The sequence below is a fragment of the Kogia breviceps genome, chromosome 9 (assembly GCF_026419965.1).
Source record: "Kogia breviceps isolate mKogBre1 chromosome 9, mKogBre1 haplotype 1, whole genome shotgun sequence".
In the NCBI taxonomy this organism is placed as follows: Eukaryota; Metazoa; Chordata; class Mammalia; order Artiodactyla; family Physeteridae; genus Kogia; species Kogia breviceps.
This window is the reverse complement of record NC_081318.1, coordinates 46,301,713-46,324,644: the sequence shown is the minus strand read 5'-3', so window position 1 is coordinate 46,324,644 and position 22,932 is coordinate 46,301,713. Positions and strand designations below refer to the sequence as shown.

The window sequence follows — 22,932 nt, the reverse complement described above, 5'->3', positions numbered from 1 at the left end:
GTGAGTGTACATTCAAGGGACACTGTGCAACCTTTAGAGAGAATGAGGTAGGATGAAGAAAGAGGCAGAAAAGCATGGGGCTCAAGATGCTCTGAGCCAGACATGCCGGCTGCCAATGGCTTACTAGCAGGGCGACCACAGCACGTGGTTGAACTTCTCTGGGCCTGAGTTTTCTCACCAGCAAATGTGAACAGTAATGGTACAGCCCTCATAACACAGTTGTGAGAATGAGTTAATACATGGAAAAGGCTGAGAACAATGTGTGATGTACAGTGGGTACTCAAGAGATTTGGGGGATTGACATTATTATCCACGTAGACCTGTGGTTCTCAACTGGGGTGACTTCCCCTCCAGGGGACACTTGCCAATGTCTGGAGACAATTTCGACTGTCATAATTAGGGGTTACGATTGGTATCTAATGGGTAGAGGCCAGGGATTCTGCTAAACATCTTACAATGCACAGGACAGCCTCTCACAGAATTATTTGGACCAAAATGTCAACAGTGTTGAGATTGAGAAACCCTGACATAAAAGAACATGTCAAATATGTACAATATCTGGTTGAGATATTTTTTTTTAGTCACTTGCTAAATGCTATTCAGTTTCATAAGAAAAGTGATATTTATTTGAATATACATTCAAATGCTATAAATAAAAGATTATATTTAGAAAGCATGAGGGAGGAGGTTCTTTCACTTCCTACTTTCCCAACTTCAGTGTCTTATATTTTTTTCAAAAAAGCATGTATTACTTTTCAAAATCTTTTAAAGATTTTTTGAGGGGAAAAGAAAAATGCACTTACTGGCCAGTATCTGAATTCTCATAATGATGACATTTTCATTAACTAATTTAGCCCATATCTCATGAGGAGGATACAGAGACATGTAATATAACTTCCTTTCCTGGAAGCTATTTGTGCTACAGGCAAGTAAATAAATAAAAATACGGTAAATGACCAAAAAAAGGAACAACCGAAAGAAAGAAAAAAAGCATCACTTTCAGAAGGTAACATACAGTTAACTAGTGGCCCTGGAGTGCAGAGAGGGCGCGAGGGCTGTGGGCTTCCCGTGACCGGTGAGCTGAAGCATGAAGGCCAAGTCCTGATGTGACTACCTGGGGACAGAGGAGGCTACCCAGGGTGGGTGGGGGGCAGATTAGGAGGAAGAAGGGAGAAAACTTTGAGACAAGTGCATGAAAGTTGGACTCCTCAAGGCATATCTGAGGGTGTTCCGAGGATACCCTGACAGAATAGCTAGCCTCCTGGTTTTCCTGAGGCCTAGGGTGGGCAAAGAAGGCTAAGATCTCAAACTCATGTTCCTGGGACCCATTTCCACCCATTCTGTACTTGTTTGTGCTTCTGGGAATGGCTATTTTCTTCTCTAGGAGGAAATGAAATTATAAACCTTCCTTTGAGGAAAGGCCTAGAGCCTTTACAATGGAGAGGCAGTCTTTCAGTTAAGATTCCGGGCTGTGCACAGTCTTTGGAAAACTCCCCGAGACCCAACCGTTCAAAATGACTCTGGTTATTACCAGAATATTCTCAGAGACGCATTCTGCTGCAGGGCCCACGCGAGGCTCTTTCCTCCTTCTGTAGAAATGCCATTGAATGCAAGACTAGGAAGGAAAAACAATTGGGGTAGGTTATTAAAAAACACGTATACATTTGGCTTTGGTTTCAGCAGCTAAAACAGCTGGCAAGACTCCACCTGGAGGTGGTTCCTGCCTGGGCTGACTTGAGGCAGGAAACCTTAAGTGCCGGCCTCACAAGCAGCCACTCAGCCTTTGCTGCTCCAGAGCCCAGGACGAGGACAATCACCAGACTGCTCGAGGAGAGGCCAGACAGGAAATGGAACATGGCAAGACCTGGTCACACGGGCTGAGGAGGCCTGATGAGCTCTGCTTCGGAGGCTGACACCTTACAGGCGCCTGTCAGTGAGGCCTGGAGAAGTTTCCTCTGTTCTTGTAAGGAAGGAACTCGGCTACTGCCCCCACCCTATGAAACCCTTTGTCAGTGACAGGAAGGACATGGGCAACCAGGAGACCCCCGAGTCTCAGAGATTTGGCCAGAGGCCTAAAGGAGGGCCAGGGAGGACCAAGTCTGTTTACAGAGGTGAAGGGTCCCCTCTTGTCCTAGCACCATCCCGAGAAATGAGGAAGGGGCAGGAATCTGCAGCCCAGTGTCTCTTTCAGTTTCATCTGGACTGAAGAATTCCTCCCCAACCCCCAAGGGGCACGGGAAGACTGCACAGGGGCTGGCAGTGTCTAGTCTTTATCTGACTGGTGTGTGCACATGTCACATCACGGAGCTGAAAACTTAAGCATAATATACTTAACTGTATGCCTCTTCTATGTCGATAAAAACGTTTTCAAAAAGAAAAAGAAAAACCACACGCACAAATACCTTCCCTGTTAGGAATGCCAACCACCCTCTTTCCCCTGGCTCCTCCTCTGGTAAGACAAGAGGAACACAGAGTGACCGGGTTGGCCCTGAAGACAGCAGGTACCAGAAGGCAGCAGTTACCTCAAGTTAGTCAAGCTCGGGTGGTTCCTCAGAGCCTCTGCGAAGGCCCTCGCTCCTTCATCACCGATCTGATTGCCCCACATCCTGAGGGCAGAGGCAAGACAGGGAAAGTTACCTCATGCTCATCCCTTATTTTCTGCTCATGGCCATGGCGTGTATACCCGACAGGCAGATGTTTCTGCTCCATCCCAGGAGCTGTGGCCTGGAGATGAATCCCTCCCACCAGCCCCTTAGTGAGCTGCTCGGGAGGAAAAAAAGCAGTAGAAGGCTTGTGAACAGAAGTCAAATCAGACAGCTGCACAATTAGAAACCAAGTCTCACCCCTGAGCTTTTGGAGAGCTGTCGGTCAGAGCCTAAGCTCACAACTATCCCTGAAATATCACCCGCAGGATATACAGGTCGGTGGCAGCTTGAAAGGAAGGCCTGTAGCGGTGCCAGACTCCCAATATCCATTTGACCCTGTGCAGGGGTGCCGGACATTCTTGAAGACATAGTCGGTCTTGCATGAAGCAAAGATCAGAAAGCACACTGAGAAAACTTATCAGCCATTTCCCTGGTATGTAAAGAGGAGGTGACCAAACCATGCTGTTCAGATTGCTGCAGTTTTGGTGGGGAGGTGCAATGACGAGCCGTATTCTCTCCCCGACAGTAGAAAGCCTTAGAGGATCTGGCTAAATCGAGGGTCTGCATGGTAAGACGTTGGGCTCCCATCCTGGCCCTGCCCCCCACCACCTGGGCGTGCTTGGGTAATGCGTAGTCTCTGAGGTCTTAGTCTCCTCATCTATAAAGCAGGAATAAGAAGAGCATTTCCTCATAGAGTTGTTGTGAGGATTAAGTGAGTTAATATATGCGAAGCACTCCAAACAGTGCTGAGCCTATAAAAAGAGTCAGCTATTCCTAAAAGGCTGAGGGTCACTGTCTACAGAAAGCAAGTCTGCCAGGCCCACCACAGAACTGGGGCTGCCTCAGCTACATGCTCTCACCAGGCAAGTGGCCTGCTGATATCCCTGCTGGTATGGCTTCTAAAACCCCAGAATGAGAGTTTTCAGCATTTTGCATAAAAAGTGTATGTACTAGATACAACTGCACGGTATCAAACTTTTAATAAAGTGGAAAATTACTCATGACATGAGATTAAGTGAAAAAAGGTAGAATAAAATTCTGTACAGATAGTTTGACATCTACCATATTTTAAAAAATAGTATAGAGAGAACATACACTGCATGAGAGCAAGAAAGCTTACCTGACCTCAAGTGTTGACAATAATTATTTCTGAGAAGATGATCTCCATTATACTGTTCATATTTTTCATAGTTTACAAATAAAATTATCTGTTTCTTTTAGAATCAGAGAAGAAATTATAACTCTATGAAAAGCTATACTCTCCTGAATCAAAACCATAATGAAATATCACCTCACACCCATATGGATGGTTACTATCAAAACACCAGAAAATAACAAGTTGTTGGTAAAGATGTGGAGAAATTGGAACCCCTGTGCATTGTTAGTAGAATGTAAAATGGTATAGCTGCTGCACAAAACAATATGGTGGTTCCTCAAAAAATTAAAAATAGAATTACAATGTGATCCAGCAATTCCACTTCTGGGTATATACCCAAAAGGATTTAAAGGAGGGTCTCAAAGAGATATATGTACACCCATGTACACAGCAGCATTCTTCACAAGAGCTAAAAGGTAGAAACAATCCAAGTGTCCATTGACAGATGAATGGATAAACAACTGTGGTATATATATATAGAATGGTCTATTACACTGCCTTAAAAAGGAAGGAAAATCTGACACATGCTACAACATGGATAAACCTTGAGGACATCATGCTAAGTAAAGTAAGCCAGTCACAAAAGAAGACAAATACTGTATGACTCCACTTATATGACTCCCTACAGTAGTCAAATTCACAGGAACAGAGGATACTATAGAAAGGTGGTTGCCAGGGCTGAGGGGAGGGGAGGGGAGAATGAGTTTCTGTTTTTTGCAAGATAAAGTTCTGGAGATGGATGATGGTGATGGTTGCACAACTATATGAATATACTTAATGGCCACTGAACTGTATACTTAAAAGGTTAAGATGGTAACTTTTATGTTATGTGTATTTTCAATAAAAAATTGAATTAAAAAAGCCTCCAGAGACAAGGTGGCAGAGTAGAAGGATGTGAGCTCACCTCTTTTTACGAAAACACCAAAATTACAACTAAATGATGAACAACCATTGATGAAAAAATGCTGGAACCTACCAAACAAGATGTCCTACATCCAAAGACAAAGAAGAACCCACAACGAGACAGTTTGAGGGGTGCAATCATGATAAAATCAAATCCCATACCCACCAAGTGGGCAACCCACAAACTGGAAAACTATCACAGAAGTTCTCCCACAGGAGTGAAAGTTCTAGGCTCCCCAGCCTAGGGGTCTGGCAATGGAAGGAGGAAGAGCCCCAGAGAATTTGCCTTTGAAGGCCAGTGGGATTTGATCACAGGAATTCCACAGGACTGGGGGAAACAAAAACTCCACTCTTGGAGGGCACACACAAGGTCTTGTGCACACCAGGACCCAGGGGAAAAAAGCAGTGGCCTCTCCTAAGAGCCTAGGTCAGACCTATATGCTGGTGTTGGAGGGTTTCCTGCAAGGGCAGGGGGCGGCTGTAGCTCACTGTGGGGACAAAGACACTGGTGGCGGTAGTTCTTGGGAGTACTCATTGGTGTGAGCCCTCCTGGGGGCTACCATATTTTCACCAACACCTGGCCCCACCCAATAGCATGTAGGCTCCAGTGCTGGGTCACCACAGGACAACCAAGTGGGAACACAGCCCCGCCCATCAGCAGACAGGCTGCTTAAAATTTTCCTGACCACACAACTGCCCGCTGAGCACACCCCCTGACACAGCCCTGTGCATCAGAGCGACAAGACCCAGCTCCACCCACCAGTGGGCAGGAACCAGTCCCTCCCACCAGGAAGCCTGCACAAGCCTCTTAGACCAGCCTCATCCACCAGGGGGCAGACAGCAGAAGCAACAAGAACTACAACCCTGCAGACTGTGGAACGGAAACTGCAATCACAGAAAGTTGGACAAAATGAGACAGCAGAGGAATATTTCCCAGATGAAGGAACAAGATAAAACCTCAGAAGAACAACTAAGTGAAGTGGAGATAGGCAATCTACCCAGGAAAGAATTTAGAGTAATGATAAGAAAGATGATCCAAGATCTCAGAAAAAGAATGGAGGCACAGATTGAGAAGATACAGGAAATGTTTAACAAAGACCTAGAAGAACTAAAGAACAAACAGACAAACAATAAAATAACAAATAAAAAATACAGTAGAAGGAATCAATAGTGGGATAAGTGAGGCAGAAGAACAGATAAGTGAGCTGGAAGCCAGAATGGTGGCACTCACTGCCATGGAACAGAATAAAGAAAAAAGAATGAAAAGTAATGAAAACAGTCTTAAAAGACCTCTGGGACTACATTAAATGCACCAACATTTGCATTATAGGGGTCCCAGAAGGAGAAGAGAGAAAGGACCTGAGAAAATATGTGAAGAGATAATAGCTGAAAACTTCCCTAACGTGGGAAAAGAAACAGTCACCCAAGTCCAGGAGGCGCAGAGAGTCCCAGACAGGATAAACCCAAGGAGGAACACCCCAAGACACATAGTAATCAAATTCACAAAAATTAAAGAAATAAAAAATATTAAAAGCAACAAGGGAAAAATGACAACATACAAGGGAACTCCCATAAGGGTGTCAGCTGATTTCTAACCAGAAACTCTTCAGGCCAGAAGGGAGTGACATGATATATTTAAAGTGATGAAAGGGAAGAACCTACAGCGAACATTACTCAACCTGGCAAGGATCTCATTCAGATTAATCAAAAGCTTTACAGACAAGTAAAAGCTAAGAGAGTTTAGTACCACCAGACCAACTTGGCAACAAATGTGAAAGGAACTCCTCTAGGTGGGAAAGAAACGAGCAACTTAAAAACAACCTTGTACATATATAGACTGCCATATCAAAACCTCATGGGAGGCAGAAATAGAGACACAGATGTAGAGAACAAATGCATGGACACCAAGGGGGGAAAGTGGCGGGGGGTGGTGGTTGTGGTGTGATGAATTGGGTGATTGGGATTGACATGTATACACTGATGTGTATAAAATTGATGACTAATAAGAACCTGCTGTATACTAGGAATAAACCTACCTAGGGAGACAAAAGACCTGTATGCGGAAAACTATAAGACACTGATGAAAGAAATTAAACATGATACCAACAGATGGAGAGATATACCTTGTTCTTGGATTGGAAGAATCAATATTGTGAAAATGACTATACTATCCAAAGCAATCTACAGATTCAATGCAATCCCTATTAAATTACCAATGGCATTTTTTACAGAACTAGAACAAATCATCTTAACATTTGTATGGAGACACAAAAGACCCCAAATAGCCAAAGCAGTCTTGAGGGGAAAAAACGGAGCTGGAGGAATCAGACTCCCTGACTTCAGATTATATTACAAAGCTACAGTAATCAAGACAGTATGGTACTGGAACAAAAACAGAAACATAGATCAATGGAACAAGATAGAAAGCCCAGAGATAAACCCATGCACCTATGGTCAACTAATCTATGACAAAGGAGGCAAAGATATACAATGGAGAAAAGACAGTCTCTTCAATAAGTGGTGCTGGGAAAACTGGACAGCTACATGTAAAAGACACAGCAAGATCTTTTTTGATCCACCTCCTAGAGTAATGGAAATAAAAACAAATGGGACCTAATGAAGCTTAAAAGGTTTTGCACAGCAAAGGAAACCATAAACAAGATGAAAAGACAACCCTCAGAATGGGAGAAAATATTTGCAAATGAATCAACGGACAAAGGATTAATCTCCAAAATAAATAAACAGCTCATGAAGCTCAATATTAAAGAAACAATGCAATCCAAAAATGGGCAGAAGACCTAAAATTTTAGAGGTATAAGTAATAAATCGATAGTGGAAATAAAATGGAACCATTAAAAAAAAATCCCCATTAATGCAAGAAAAAGAAGAAAAAAGAAACAAAGAAAAGTTTGGACCAAACAGAAAAGAGCTGGAAAAGTGGCAGATTTTAATCCAATCAATAATCACATTAAATGTGAATAATCTAAACATACCAATTAAAAAGAGACCGTCAGTTTAGATAAAAAGGCAAAACCCAACTAGATGCTGCCTACAGACAAAGATGACAGTGAAGTTGTAAAGGGGGTGTGCATATTTGGGGTTTTGGGGGTTACTGATTTGGGTGGTAGTTGTACAAAGTATTTCCCTTGTAATTGCTTGTTAAACTCAGTTTTATATACTTGATATGTATATTCCCAATAAATAAAGTTAACTGGCAATCAAATGTCTGTTGAGGTGGGGGGGGGGAAGAACCTGCTGTATTAAAATAAATAAATAAAATTTTAAAATTTAAAAATACAGAAAAACCTCATGGGAACAGCAAACCCAAAAACTACAATAGATACACACACACAAAAGAAAAAGCAACCTGAACACAACTCTAAAGATAGTCATCAAATCACAAGAGAAGAGAATAAAAGAGGAAGGGAAGAAAAAAGACCTTCAAAAACAAACCCAAAATGATTAAGAAAATGGCAATAGGAACATACATATTGATAATTACCTTGAATGTAAATGGATTAAATGCACCAACCAAAAGACACAGATTGGCTGAATGGATACAAAAACAAGACCCGTATATATGCTGTCTACAACAGGTCCACTTCAGACCTAGGGACCCACACAGACTGAAACTGAGGGGATGGAAGAAGGTATTCTATGCAAATGGAAATCAAAAGAAAGCTGGAGTAGCAATACTCATATCAGACAAAATAGACTTTAAAATAAAGACTATTAAAAAAAAAGACTATTACAAGAGACAAAGAAGGACAATACATAATGATCACAGGATCAATCCAAGAAGAAGATATAACAACTGTAAATATATATGCATCCAACATAGGAGCACCTCAATATATAAGGCAAATACTAACAGCCATAAAGGGAGATATCAACAGTAACACAGTAATGGTGGAGGACTTTAACACCCCACCACTTTCATCAATGGACAGATCATCCAGACAGAAAATCAGTAAAGAAACACAAGCCTTAAATGACACATTAGACCTATTGGACTTACTTGATATTTATAGAGCATTCCATCCAAAAGCAGCAGAATACACATTGTTCAAGTGCAAATGGAACATTCTCTAGGACTGACCACATGCTGGGCCACAAAGTGAGCCTTGGTAAATTTAAGAAAAGTGAAATCATATCAAGCGTCTTTTCCGACCACAATGCTATGAGATTAGAAATCAACTACAAGAAAAAAACTAAAAAACACAAACACATGGAGGCTAAACAATATCCTACTAAACAACCAGTGGATCGCTGAAGAAATCAAAGAGGAAATTTTAAAAAATGAAAAGCACAACAATCCAAAACCTATGGAATGCAGCAAAAGCAGTTCTAAGAGGGAAGTTTATAGCTATACAATCTTACCTCAGGAAACAAGAAAAATCTCAAATAAACAACCTAACCTTACACCTAAAGCACAGAGACAGAAGAACAAACAAAACCTAAAGTTAGTAGCAGAAAAGAAATCATAAAGATCAGCACAGAAACAAATGAAATAGAAACAAAACAGTAGTAAAGATCAATGAAACTAAAAGCTGGTTCTTTGAAAAGATAAAATTGATAAACCTTTAAGCCAGACTCATCAAGAAAAAAGGGTGAGGACTCCAATCAATAAAATTAGAAATGAAAAAGGAAAAGTTACAACAAACACCACAGAAATACAAAGGATCATAAGAGACTACTACAAGCAACTATATGCAAATAAAATGGACAGCCTGGAAGAATTGGACAAATTCTTAGAAAAACGTACAATCTCCCTAGACCAAACCAGGAAGAAATAGAACATATGAACAGACCAATCGCAAGCACTGAAATTGAAACTGTGATTTTTAAAACTCCCAACAAACAAAAGGCCAGGACCTGGTGGCTTCACAGGAGAATTCTACCAAACATTTAGGGAAAAGCTAACACCTATCCTTCTCAAACTCTTCCAAAAAATTGCAGAGGGAGGAAAACTCCCAAACTCATTCTATGAGGGCACCATCACCCTGATACCAAAACCAGACAAAATTACCACACAAAAAAGAAAATTATAGTCCAGTATCACTGATGAACATAGATGCAAAAATCCTCAACAAAATACTAGCAATACATTAAAAGGATCATACACCATGATCAAGTGGGATTTATCCCAGGGATGCAAGGCTTTTTCAATATCCACAAATCAATCTGTGTGATACACCACATCAACAAACTGAAGAATAAAAACCATATGATCATCTCAATAGATGCAGGAACAGCTTTTGACAAAATTCAACACCAATTTATGATAAAAACTCTCCAGAAAGTGGGCATAGAGGGAACATACCTCAACATAATAAAGGCCCTATATGACAAACCTACAGCTAACATCATGGTCAACAGTGAAAAGCTGAAAGCATTTCCTCTAAGATCAGGAACAAGACAAGGATGTCCACTCTCACCACTTTTATTCAACATAGTTTTGGAAGTCCTAGCTATGGCAATCAGAGAAGAAAAACATAAATAAAAGGAATCCAAATTGGAAAAGAAGTTAAACTGTCACTGTTTGCAGATGATATGATACTATACACAGAAAATCCTAAGGATTCTACCAGAAAACTACTAGAGCTCATCAATGAATTTGGTAAAGTTGCAGGTTACAAAATTAATACACAGGAATTGGTTGCATTTCTGTACACTAACAATGAAAGATCAGAAAGAGAAATTCAAGAAACAATCCCGTTTCTCATCGCATCAAAAAGAATAAAATACCAAGGAATAAACCTACCTAAGAAGACAAAAGACCTGTACTCTGAAAACTATAAGATGCTGATGAAAGAAATCAAAGATGACACAAACAGATGGAAAGATATACCATGTTCTTGGATTGGAAGAATCAATATTGTCAAAACGACTTGGGTAGCCAAGGCAATCTACAGATTCAGTGCAATCCTCATCAAATTACCAATGGCATTTTTCACAGAACTAGAACAAAAAATCTTAAAATCTGTATGGAAACACAAAAGACCCTGACTAGCCAAAGCAATCTTAAGAAAAACGGAGCTGGGGGAATTAGGCTCCCTGACTTCACACTATACTACAAAGCTACAGCCATCAAAACAGTATGGTACTGGCACAAAAACAGAAATATAGATCAATGGAACAGGATAGAAAGCCCAGAAACCCATGCTCCTATGGTCAATTAATCTACGACAAAGAAGGCATGACTATACAATGGGGGAAAGACAGTCTCTTCAATAAATGGTGCTGGAAAAACTGGACAGCTATATGTAAAAGAATGAAATTAGAACATTCTTTAAACCCCATACACAAAAATAAACTCAAAATGGATTAAAGACCTAAATGTAAGACCTGGTGCTATAAAACTCTTAGAGGAAAACACAGGAAGACCATTCTTTGACATAAATCACATTAATATTTTCTTCTACCCATCTCCTAGAGTAATGGAAATGAAAACAAAAAGAAACCCAAATGGGACCTAATTAAACTCAAAAGCTTTTGCACAGCAAAGGAAACTATAAACAAAAAGACAACCCACAGAATGGGAGAAAATATTTACAAACGATGCAACTGACAAGAGATTAATCTCCAAAATCTACAAATGGCGCATGCAGCTCAATATCAAAAAAACAGACAACTCAATCAAAAAATGGGCAGAAGACCTAAACAGACATTTCTCCAAAGAAGACAAACACATGGCCAAGAGGCACATGAAAAGATACCCAACATCACTAATTATTAGAGAAATGCAAATCAAAACTGCAATGAGATGTCACCTCACACCAGTCAGAATGGCCATCATCAAAATGTCTACAAACAGGGCTTCCCTGGTGGCACAGTGGTTGAGAGTCCACCTGCCGATGCAGGGGACACGGGTTCGTGCCCTGGTCCAGGAAGATCCCACATGCCATGGAGTGGCTGGGCCCGTGAGCCGTGGCTGCTGAGCCTGCACGTCCGGAGCCTGTGCTCTGCAATGGGAGAGGCCACAGCAGTGAGAGGCCCGTGTACCACAAAAAAAAAAAAAAAAAAAAAAGTCTACAAACAATAAATGATGAAGGTGTGGAGAAAAGGGAACCCTCCTACACTGTTGATGGCAATGTAAACTGGTACAGCCGCTGTGGAGAACAGTACGGAGGTTCCTTAAAAAAATTAAAAATAGAGCTACCATATGATCCAGCAACCCCACTCCTGGGCATATATCCAGAGAAAACCATAATTCGAAAGGATACATGCACCCTAATGTTCACTGCAGCACTATTTACAATAGCCAAGAAATAGAAGCAACCTAAATGTCCAAAGACAGAAGAATGGATAAAGAAGATGTGGTACATATATACAGTGGAATATTACTCAGCCATTAAAAGGGATGAAATAATGCCATTTGCAGCAACATGGATGGACCTGGAGATTATCATACTAAGTGAAGTAAATCAGAGAAAGACAAATATCATATGATATCACATGCAGAATCTAAAAAAAAAAAACTGATACAAGTGAACTTATTTACAAAATAGAAACAGACTCACAGACTTAGAAAACAAACTTACAGTTACCAAAGGAGAAAGGTGGGGGGCAGGGGAGGGATAAATGGGGAGTGTGGGATTGACAAATACACACTACTATGTTTAAATAGATAACTAATAAGGACCTACTGTAAAGCACAAGGAAGTCTGCTAATAAGGACCTCCTGTATAGCACAAGGAAGTCTGCTCAGTATGTGGTAATAACCTAAATGGGAAAAGAATTTGAAAAAGAATAGATACATGTATACCTGAATCACTTTGCTCTACATCTGAAAGTAACACAACGTTATTAATCAACTATACTCCAATATAAAATAAAAATTTTTTAAAAACCTCCAGAGACTATATAATCTTAAAATGAAGCACACCTGCCTGAGGAAATTTACCACATAGGGCTAAAACTCCATTTGCTAGCTCCCTCCATTTGCTGGCGGTGATAAGTACTGCCTTTTGCATGAATTAAATAAAGTCCATGCGATTCAAGTAGCAGTCAATCCTGGGACTTCCCACACAGGAGCCAGTGAGGCCCAGCCACCAGGGCACCTGTGATGGAGGCTCTCTGCAGCCTCTGCCCCACAGCTTGCACCAGCGGTCCTTCGGCTAGATGGATGTACGAAAAGACCAGCAGGCACTCCTGTACACAGAGCAGGCTGTATACGCACACCCGTGTGCATCCGTCTCTACTCACCCAACTTCAAAGATGGATTTGCTGTTCTTCACAGCCAGGGCGAGACACTTTCCTCCTTCGCTTGTTATTTTGTTTTTTCCCAGTCTGCAGAGAGAGTCGTGCACACGTCAGCTACAGCTGTGAGGGGACTCCAGCATCAGCCACCCTCGTCCTTGGCACAGAGCCCCTCTGGCCCCTCCTAGGAGGGGTGGTCTTTCTCCTGGGACCCACAGCAGCCATCCCTGGGCGTCCTCTCAGGGAGGGGCCCGAAGCCCTGAGGAAAGCCAGTCGGGATTCCTCTCCAGGTGGTCACAATCTCCACAGAGAGTCAGGGACCCAAGTTCCCCCAGAGGTTCTTTAAATGACCTCCGAATATCACTCGTTTCCATCAGCAGACCAGAAGGTTCCCACTTCAACTGCAAATGGTCAAGAGGTAGGTTACCATCACCAGGCTCCTCCAAGGCTGGTGCTCTGACACCTTTGGCAGGATATTCCTGTGACACAGCCAGGGATCAGGCTCTCATCTGCAGTGTTATGGCCTGAAGGTTTGTCTCCCCCAACCCCTACCAGAATCCATGTGTTGAAATCCTAACCCCTAAGTGATGGTGCTAGGAGGTGGAACCTTTGGGAAGTGATAAAGTCACTCATCACAGCCCTCACAAATGGGATTAGTGACTTATGAGTGAAGTCCAGGAAAGCTCCCTTTCCCCTTTTTCCACCACCACGTGAGGACACAGTGAGAAGGCACCATCTAAGAGCAAGGAATTGGGCCCTCACCAGGCACCTAATCTGCTGGCGCCTTGATCCTAGATTCCCCAGCCTCCGGAACTGTCAGAAATAAATCTCTGGTGTTTATATGCACCAGAGATTTATGTTTTATGGTATTTCGTTACAGAAGCCAGAATGGACTAAGACAATGAGGGACTTCCTCAGGGGAAACCAATCTCCGGAAAGGGTGATAGTTGCGGCCTTTCTTCCCGTTAGGAGTTAATGAAATCAAAATGCCACACTCTCCCCGAACCCATGGTAGGGGGCCCTTCCAAGCACCGAGCCTCACCCACAGCTCACCTTCTACACACAGGTGTCCTGATTTGACCCGATTTGGCCCTGGGGCAAGCAGAAGGCAGCTCTAGGGTGCCATTTCTTCTTTGCTTGAACAATGAGGGGTGACCAAGAGAAGCTACTGAAGACCCCACTCGCTGTGCCCACGCTACTTACTTCAGGTGCGTGAGGCCCGTGCACTCATCCAGGATTCTGGCGATGTACCTGGCTCCGACATCGGTGATTTGGTTGTTGTATAAGCTTTGAGAGAAAGCATGGCCGTGAGAATTTAGGACCCCATTTTTTTAAAGTGAGTGGGTGCTGTCTGCTGATTTATAAAGTCTAGGTCAAAAGGAGAAAGGAAGGGCATGTGGAGGCCCGAGTTTGGGGCTGTGGGGTCTCAGGCTGGGTTCAAGGCCAACTCTGCCACTTTCCCTAGCATTGTGACCTGGGGCAAGGTACCGAGCTTCTCTGTGCCTCGGTTTCTCCATGTGTAATACAGGGGTAAGAATCACGCCACCCTCGCAGTGTTGTCATGAGGACTGTATGAGATCATCCCAAGCCCTTGCAGGTAAGTGCTCGATAAATGGCAGTTGAGGGGCATTTTCAGATTAAGACCATGATTGGCAACTTGAGGGATAAAAGTTTCTAAGCATTAGAACCAACTCAGTGTCTACCTTTTCGTCACTTTACCACTTGACACCAATTCAACAGTAAGGCAGACAGGAGTTGAAAGTGGTAAGCAGACAGGTTTCCGGTGTTCCACAGTCACGCAGAACTCCAGAGCCAAAAGGCAACCAGGGATTCAGGCCTTCAGTGTCCTCATCTGACAGCTGAGAAAACTGAGGCCCAAGGAAGCTGACGGGCTGGCTCCAGCTCAGAGAGTCAACAGCAGCCGTGGGGCTGGCGGGGCTGTGGCCCCCAGTCTCTCCTGTCAAACTCCAAAACCCCAAAGGCTCTGAAAACCCAAACTTCTTCGTAACTATTCTGGCAACTGATGTGGAGCTGTTCATGGTCTTTACCCCAGCTAGTTTGAACGTTTATACCTTTTGCTGCAGAAATGTTAAAATATCTGAAGATGGGGTACGGCCCTAGATCTCACTGGTCATGTCACTGCTAGGTAGCATGGGCACTAATTTCTGATTCGTGTCTTGCCCCAAGGGTTCTGGATGACAGATCATGGACCCGCCATAGTGAAATCTACCACACAAACAGTATTCTCAGGTCACTAAAACATATCCCCAGGAATTCTGTCATTACAACGCTCAATCACCACCTGTAAAACTATTTGACTTTATCAGGATCCCAATTATATAAGGGGGGTGAGAAGGCTGAGGCTCAGTGAGATTTCCTGACTTGCTCAAAGAGTGGGCTGCTAGCCAAGCCAAAAGCAGGACCCAGGACTCCTCGCTTCCAGTTCAGTGCTCTTCCTGGTACCCTGGGGCCATCAGTCTCGACCATCCAGTGATCCATAGGAATGGCAACTTCCTGCTGCTCTGTATTCTTACTATATAGCTGTCGCAGCGTTCTTGAGAAATACATACCCTAAAAATGTCAGAATTTTGTATTTGGTCAGCTCTTCACATAGCACCTTCACCCCACTGTCGGTGATCTGGTTCACACTGAGTCTGAAAAAAACAGCAAAGGAAGTTAAAAATCGGAGCGGCTACTCACTGTGAAAGAGCATTAATTCCACAAGGATCCAGAAGTCTATAGGTCCTGGAATCTTCCCAGCTATAGATGTCCCCCCGAGAGAATGGCCATAGCAGCCAGTCACACGGCCCCCCTACAGAGCCTGGTCTTCACGGGGCTGAGAGACCCATGAGAACCAGTCCATTGGCAAGGCTACAGCACAGCCCTGATTCAACACAAGGGCAACGAGGGACACCTGAAGCACACGTGTGGACAGCCACCTCTGATATCCTGCATTTGCCAGTGGCCTGTGTGTCAATGTGGCTCTCACTGCACAGCGGGGGGCTGTGGGATTTGGAAATGTGTAGAGCTGCATTTAGTGGTCGTAAGGCTGGGGGAGTGGACGCTCCACCATCTTGCAAGCGCGGTCAGAAATGTTAGGGGTCCTGCCAAAGGCAGGACAGTCCCCAAGAGAACTGTGCCACCCAAAATGCCAAGAGCCTTTCCATCTGGAAATACACGTGTGAAACCTGACTTGCCACCTGAAAAGGTCAATCGAGGGGGACAGCTCCTGAACTGTGGTTCTGTGCGGGAAGTTCAATGGCAAGGGAGAAACTGCTGGATGAGGCAGGTCAGGGAGAGTGTGAGAGGTCCACCCTCTCCCACTCCTCTTTAATGCACATGCTGCTTCAGCAGGCCAGGCTTCAAGAGGGAGCAGGAAAAGAGGGCCTCAGGATGATGGATATCTCCTGGACAAGGCCCAGCATGTACTGGGATTGCTCTTTGAAAGCCCTATACTAGCAGGATATTTTGATTTGGCTAAAATGCAAAACAATTTTTTTTTTTTTTTTTTTTTTTTTTTACTACCAAGTACTCTCTACAAACTACCCTGATCTTCTCAATTCTCCACCCCTTTATTTAGGTGAGTCTGAGGGACAGAGTAAGGCTCAGAGATGGAGGAGCGTGAGGGATGAGGCGAGGGTCAGGGGTGGGTGAAGGAACAGACCAGAGCTCAGCAATTTTTTTCTGTAAAGGGTCAGATAACAAATTTTTAAGCTCTGCAGGCCATCTGGTCTCCATTGCAACCACTCAGCTCTGCAGAGTGAAGCAGCCCATATATAAATATATGAGTGTGACTGTATTCCAATAAAACTTTATCTCTAAACACAAGCCGTGGGCCAAACTGGGCCACTTATTACACACTGTCCTCTGTGATAAGTAAAAGGCTGAAGAGGTAAAAGCTTCATTTTTAGGCCAATCACAACGATCACATCAGACATTCTGAACCCCTCCACTCACGGTAACCACCTTGGTGCTGGGGCACAGTGTGTACATACATTGCATGGCTATCCCAGGGTGGCAGAGCCAACTAGTCAATCCCAATATCTATGGGTACTTAGAAAGAGAATCCCTCATTGTTTTAGCTGGCCACATGTGCTTAGGTTCTGCCCAGTGAGATCTAAGCAGAAGTCTCATTAGCAATAGCTGAGAAGTCTTCTTAAAAGAATGGGGTGTGTCCTAAACTATAACTCAAAAAGATACATGTGCCCCTATGTTCACAGCAGCACTAGTCACAATAGTCAAGACATGGAAACAGCATAAATGTCCATCAACAGATGAACAGATAAAGAAGATGTGGTACATATATACAATGGAATACTACTCAGCCATAAAAAATAAAATAATGCCATTTGCAGCAACATGGATGAACCTAGAGATTATCGTACTAAGTGAAGTAAGTCAGAAAGAGAAAGACAAATATCATATGATATCACTTCCATGCAGAATCTAAATAAAAACATACAAATGAACTTACTTACAAAAGAGAAACAGACCTGGGAATTGGGAGTTTGGGATTGACATATACACACTACCATATTTAAAACAGATAACAAACAAGGACCTCCTGTATAGCACAGGGAACTCTGCTCAATATGCTGTAATAACCTAAATGGGGAAAGAATTTGAAAAAAATAGACACATGTATATATATAACTGAATCACTTTGCTGTACACCTGAAACTAACATTGTTAACTATACTCCAATATAAAAAAAAATGTGGTACATATACACAATGGAATACTACTCAGCCATAGAGAAGAATGAAATAACGCCATTTGCAGCAATGTGGATGGACCTAGAGATTGTGATACTAAGTGAAGTAAGAAAGAGAAACTCAGATACCATATAACATCACTTATATGTGGAATCTAAAATATGACAGAAATGAACTTATCTACGAAACAGAAACAGACTCACAGACATAGAGAACAGACTTGTGGCTGCCAAGGGTGGGGAAGGTAGGGATGGACTGGGAGTTTGGGATTAACAGATGCAAACTATTATATATAGAATGGATAAACAACAAGGTCCTACTGTATAGCACAAGGAACTATAGTCAATATCCTGTGATAAACCATAATGGAAAAGAATATGAAAAAGAATATGTATGTATAACTGAATCACTTTGCTGCACAGCAGAAATTAACACAACACTGTAAATCAACTGTACCACCATAAAATTAATTTTAAAAAAAAGAATGGGGTGTGTCCTTTGCCCTTCCTTCTTCCTGGTGACTAGAGTGTCAACTGAATGGCTGGACCGTGAGCAGCCATTTTAGGCCAAGATATAGTAGTCAGGTACCGAGGACAGCAGAGCAGTAAGCAGAAGAGAGCCTGGGCTCTTGATGGTCATGGAGACCTCACAGCGGCCCGGAACTGCCCTCCTTTAGATTTTTGCATGAGAGACAAGTCTGTAACTTATCTAAGTCACCAGTATTGTGAGTTTTCTCTAACAGCCAAAACGAATCCTCACTGATGCCCTCAGGGAGCTCAAAACGCTTGCTTAGGGTTGCCCATTTCTTCCTGCCTTCCCTTGTACTGGTTTGGAGGCAAACCTGGGGACCACCATACTGGTGCAGAGCTTCCATCTTATGAAATGGTCACAGGGAGGCACTGAGTGTGAGGCTGTCTGAGGCTACAGAGAGTCGCTGGCTGAGAGCTCAGAGAATAGATTCCAGGCTTTCCAATGCCCAGGCCAGGGCAGGTTTGGGCTCCCTACATCCCACCCATCCCCCCACAATGTATGCTCTGGCGCTTGTGTAACAGGTACCTGGAATCAGTTCCAAATCCCACCTGCTCTTCAGAAATGCATGAGCCAAGTAGTGGAGAACTGAAACCCCCATAGGGATTTACAAGGTGTATTTAATACAGAAAATGCTAATAGAAGAAAGGAGACTGGCTTTTCTTTCCTCTAAACCATCAAACAGGAAACTAATCAAGAGTCAGCATTCTTTAACTGAGATCCCCTGGCAGCTCAGGGCTGCCCACTTTTTTCGTGGAAGTTAACTAACGCCAATAAGCACAAAGTCTGCTTCTTCTGCCATCATCAAGCTTTCACGTGCCAGAAACATTTCACGGGCTATCTCTGAGCCTCACATGAATCTCAAAAGGTTCTTTACGATTCTGGCTCCACCATGGCCCACCTGTGTGACCTTGAGCCACTTAACTTCTCTGTGCCTCTGCTTCCTCGTTTGCCGAAATGGAGATGATAACGGTACCTACCCGATAGCATCGTTAAAAGGATTAAACCAGGTGATATTTTTAATGCACTTCACCCATTCTCAATAAATGCTGATTGTTATTACTGTAATTGTTAGGATATGGGAATCTCCTTTTTCCAGATGAGGACGCTGCAGTTCAAAGAGGTTAAGCAACTTGGCTCAAGGACACCCAGCTGGGGCCCATCCAGGTCCACCTGACTTCGAAGCTCTGCTCGTTACCCTCTGCCACCCTGAGACAGAGAAGCTCCGGATGTTCCTAGACCCCCGGTCATGAGTTCCAGGAGATGCCGCTCCACAGTGCTAGTCCCGGTGTCCCCTGAGCCCCGGCCCCGCCGGCTGCTCCCGGAACCCGGAGGTCTCACCTGATGACGGTGAGGCGGCTGAAGCAGGGCTGCAGTTCCCGCACACCATAGTCGTTGAGGTTGTTGTTGTCCAGGTCGAGCGCCAGCTGCTTGGGGAAGTGGTGCAGGACGAAGGAGAGGGCGCTGCAGTCGGCCGAGCAGGCGTTGCAGAAGGTCAGCTTGAGGTAGTTGGCGCAGATGCCCCTGGCCGCCAGCTGCCCCACCTTCTCGCTCTGCGTCTCGTAGATGCAGCGCAGCATCCAGATGAAGGTGGGCATGGCCTGCACCTGGCTGAAGCTCCCAGAGTGAACTCGGGGCAGGTGCTTCAGGTAAGAGCGCAGGCTGGCGAACAGGTAAGCCCACAGGGCCCTGCGCTTTCTCCGCAGGGCGGTGGCAGGCACCAGGTGCCGCAGGAGTTCCTGTTTGCCTTTGGACAGCAGTCCGCACAGGAAGAGGTTGGTGAAATGAAAGTGATCCTTGTTCTTAAAGGGGTCTTCCCGGGCCAGGCCGCGGCCCCCCAGGCACTGGATGGGTAGGAAGTGGGGATAGCAGGACGCAGCTGCTGCCTCCCCGTGAGGAGTCCACTCCTGGAAGAAGCGGAGCAGCTCCCGAGTGCCCACCTTGTCGTCCACCACCAGAAAAAAGGCAGCAAAGAAGGCCTGGAGGGTGAGGTGGAAAAACTCATAGGACTGCTGTTCCCCCCCTCCGAGGCCCAGTTCCGGCACGGCCCGCAGGAAACCCAGCTGCAGGCCCCCTTCCTGCACCTCGGACGCCTGCACCTCCTCCTGGCTGAAGACAAAGAAGCTCTTCTCCATGCCCCGGTGAGCCACCTGGCCCAGCGAGCGCAGGGTGCCCCGGCTGGCGCGGAAGGTCTCCGTCTGGCTCCGCGTGTTCCGCTGCATCAGGCTGGTGGGCTGCGTCCTGTTCAGGTGGACCTCGGTGACCAGCAGGAAGACGTCGGTGAGCGTCACCGTGCGGTCGGGCAGCTGCAGGAAGCCGTCGAAGGTGTCGTAGAAGTGCTGGAAGCACCGGAAGATGATCCAGCAGAAGAGGGGCACGGCGCACAGGCTGAAGAGGTTGGCGTTGGCTTCCAGCTGATCCAGCAGGCGCTGGCGCACGGAGCGCTCGGGGAACATCCTCCCAGCGTAGGCGCGCAGGTGGCTGGGGGAGAAGCCGCGCAGGAGCACCTTCTTCCAGAGGAGATGCCGCGGGATCTCGACGCCCGTGCGGGCCGTGAGCAGCTTGCGCGCCCCCTTGAGCAGCTTCCCGCTGAGGAGGTTGGCCAGCAGGACCAGGGGGTGGGCGGGCTCCCAGGGGGAGGAGGTGTCGGGCTCGCTGCTCAGGTCAAAGTCCGAGTGGAGCTCGTCCAGGCCGTCGAAGGTGAAGAGGGCCGTGTGCGGGAAGCGCAGCAGGAAGGCGAACACCTCCTCGGGGTCCTGCTCGGGGTAGCAGTAGTGCTTGAAGAGCAGGTCCCGCAGGCACAGCGAGGCGCTCTCCTTGAAGCAGCTGAAGGTGCGGCAGCGGAAGTGGAAGAAGAACCTGAGCTCAGCGTCCAGCTGGCCCGCGGCCCAGAGGCTCTGCAGCCGCTGCAGCAGCATGGACTTGCCCACACCCGCGTCGCCAGAGATGAAGATGGTCTCGCCCTGCTCGTTGAGGACGCCCGTGACGGGGTCCAGGAGGCAGGCCAGGCTACCCAGGCTGCCCAGGCTCTCGTTGCCGAAGTCGACCAGTTCCACGACGGTGTCCGTGTACATCTCCTCCAGCAGCAGCTCCTCCTTCTGGGCGTAGCACAGGATGAACTTGGAGTCGCGGCCCAGTTGCTGTCGCAGCTTCTGGCTGTATCTGCTCACTGCAGGGAGAGTGGCGCCAGGTGAGAGATGGAAGTAGATGGGGAGAGAGAGACACAGGTGGAAAGGGCACCAAATAGGGAGGTCTCGGGCGGAGGAGCAAGCACACAGGAAAACAAACCCGCAGCCTGGACACTCAGGCTAAGTGCGAGGACTCCTCAAATACAAAGAGCCAGCGCTCCAGGATCTGCGTGCGGCCCTTGGGCCTCCACCCCTCTTGTGTGACCTCAGATTTGGCCAGCCAACGGGTACAGAATTCGACTGGGACCAGTGTCAGAGACAGGCTCCCTACTCCTCTGCGCAAGTTGTCACTGAACTCCATCTAAAAACTGAAGCCCCCTCAAATCCGACGGCCAGGCCACATGGCCCTGCTGCCCCAGCCCAACCCCAGGGTCCTGCTCAAACAGCACAAGCCAGTCCCCACTGAAACTTGTATCGTTGAGGAAGAAATCGCCCTAAGCTTTCTTGTGCTTATGACACTGCTCTTAAAACAACAAATAGTCTCATGAAACCTAATGCCAAAACTTCTTGCGATAAGATACAACAGTTGACGTTAATATGGACTACAAAGGGGCTGTGCCTCACCATAACTGAGTGAGCAAAACTAAAGTGAAAACCAGCCTCCTTACCCTACACAGGGGACAGCGGCCCTGGTTCCAAAGCTGAGGCCTGGGGATCACTGATGCTCGGCACATGCCCCACGCGGGAAGTACATGGGTTAATATGCTGACATGGGGTAACATACTGACGTAAGTGTCATGCTCTCAGCAGAAACGAGCTACAAGATGAGCTTACTCCAGACAAAAAAAAAAGGGTGTTCCAAAATTCTTTTTAAATAGTTTTTGGGTCTTAATGATAATTAACAAAAATTGGACACACTTGCACAGTTCCAGATTCATCTACAACCCTTTCCCATCAACTTAGTCCCACTTGGTTGTCAGCTTAAAATTTGTGAAGTGAGTTCTATTTTTTTACAGTTTTAGTCAGGCAAGATTTACAGACTATAAATTCACCAGTTTTACAACAGGTATTGTTGTCAATGATTTTTAGTAAATTTACAGAGTTAACGCAAACATCACTAAAATCCAGGGGTACACTCTCCATCATAAGTGCCTCATAAGTGCAATTTGCAGACAATCTCTGCCCCACCCCTGGCCCTAGGAAACTGCTGATCTGCTTTCCGTTTCTATAAATTTGCCTTTTCTGGACATTCATATAAATGGATTCATACAATATGTAGTCTTGCACATCTGGCTTCTTGTAGAGTGAATTATACTTTCAAAGCTGTTACAGTAGCTGGGTAAAGGAGCCAGTGGAGAAGTCTTCTGCAAGAACTCTTCATCACAGGACTATTTGCCCTTTCTCTTGGGGAAGGTAACAAAGTGAGGTGGGCAGGAACAGTAAGAAGCTAGCAGTAGCTCGCTGGTAACTGCAGAACCAAGAGCTTGTCCCTGACACTCTGTCTCTTGGTCTGCTTTCCACTAAATACACACCTGACACTCTGGGACATTGTCCTTTGTTTCTGTTTTCAAGGTCAAACTGGATTCTTTTTTTTTTTTCTTTCCCTTTTCAGTACGCGGGCCTCTCACTGTTGTGGCCTCTCCCGTCGCGGAGCA

The 22,932-nt window shown here is 45.2% G+C and overlaps 1 protein-coding gene across 9 annotated transcripts in view; it reads right to left on the bottom strand.

The window, feature by feature from the left end:
- NOD1 (nucleotide binding oligomerization domain containing 1) overlaps nt 1-22,932 on the bottom strand; it is an 81,150-nt gene that overhangs the window by 16,645 nt on the left and 41,573 nt on the right. For 7 of the 9 annotated variants that reach the window (XM_067042398.1, XM_067042405.1, XM_067042401.1 and 4 more), the window contains 6 exons: nt 19,491-21,318; nt 15,477-15,560; nt 14,110-14,193; nt 12,913-12,996; nt 2,523-2,606; nt 1,532-1,615 (listed from right to left, as the gene is read on the bottom strand). In XM_067042398.1, the coding sequence (XP_066898499.1) occupies nt 1,532-1,615; nt 2,523-2,606; nt 12,913-12,996; nt 14,110-14,193; nt 15,477-15,560; nt 19,491-21,318 (2,248 nt within the window). The remainder of the gene's footprint in view (nt 1-1,531; nt 1,616-2,522; nt 2,607-12,912; nt 12,997-14,109; nt 14,194-15,476; nt 15,561-19,490; nt 21,319-22,932) is intronic. The other 2 variants (XM_067042403.1, XM_067042404.1) reach the window with 1 other exon arrangement.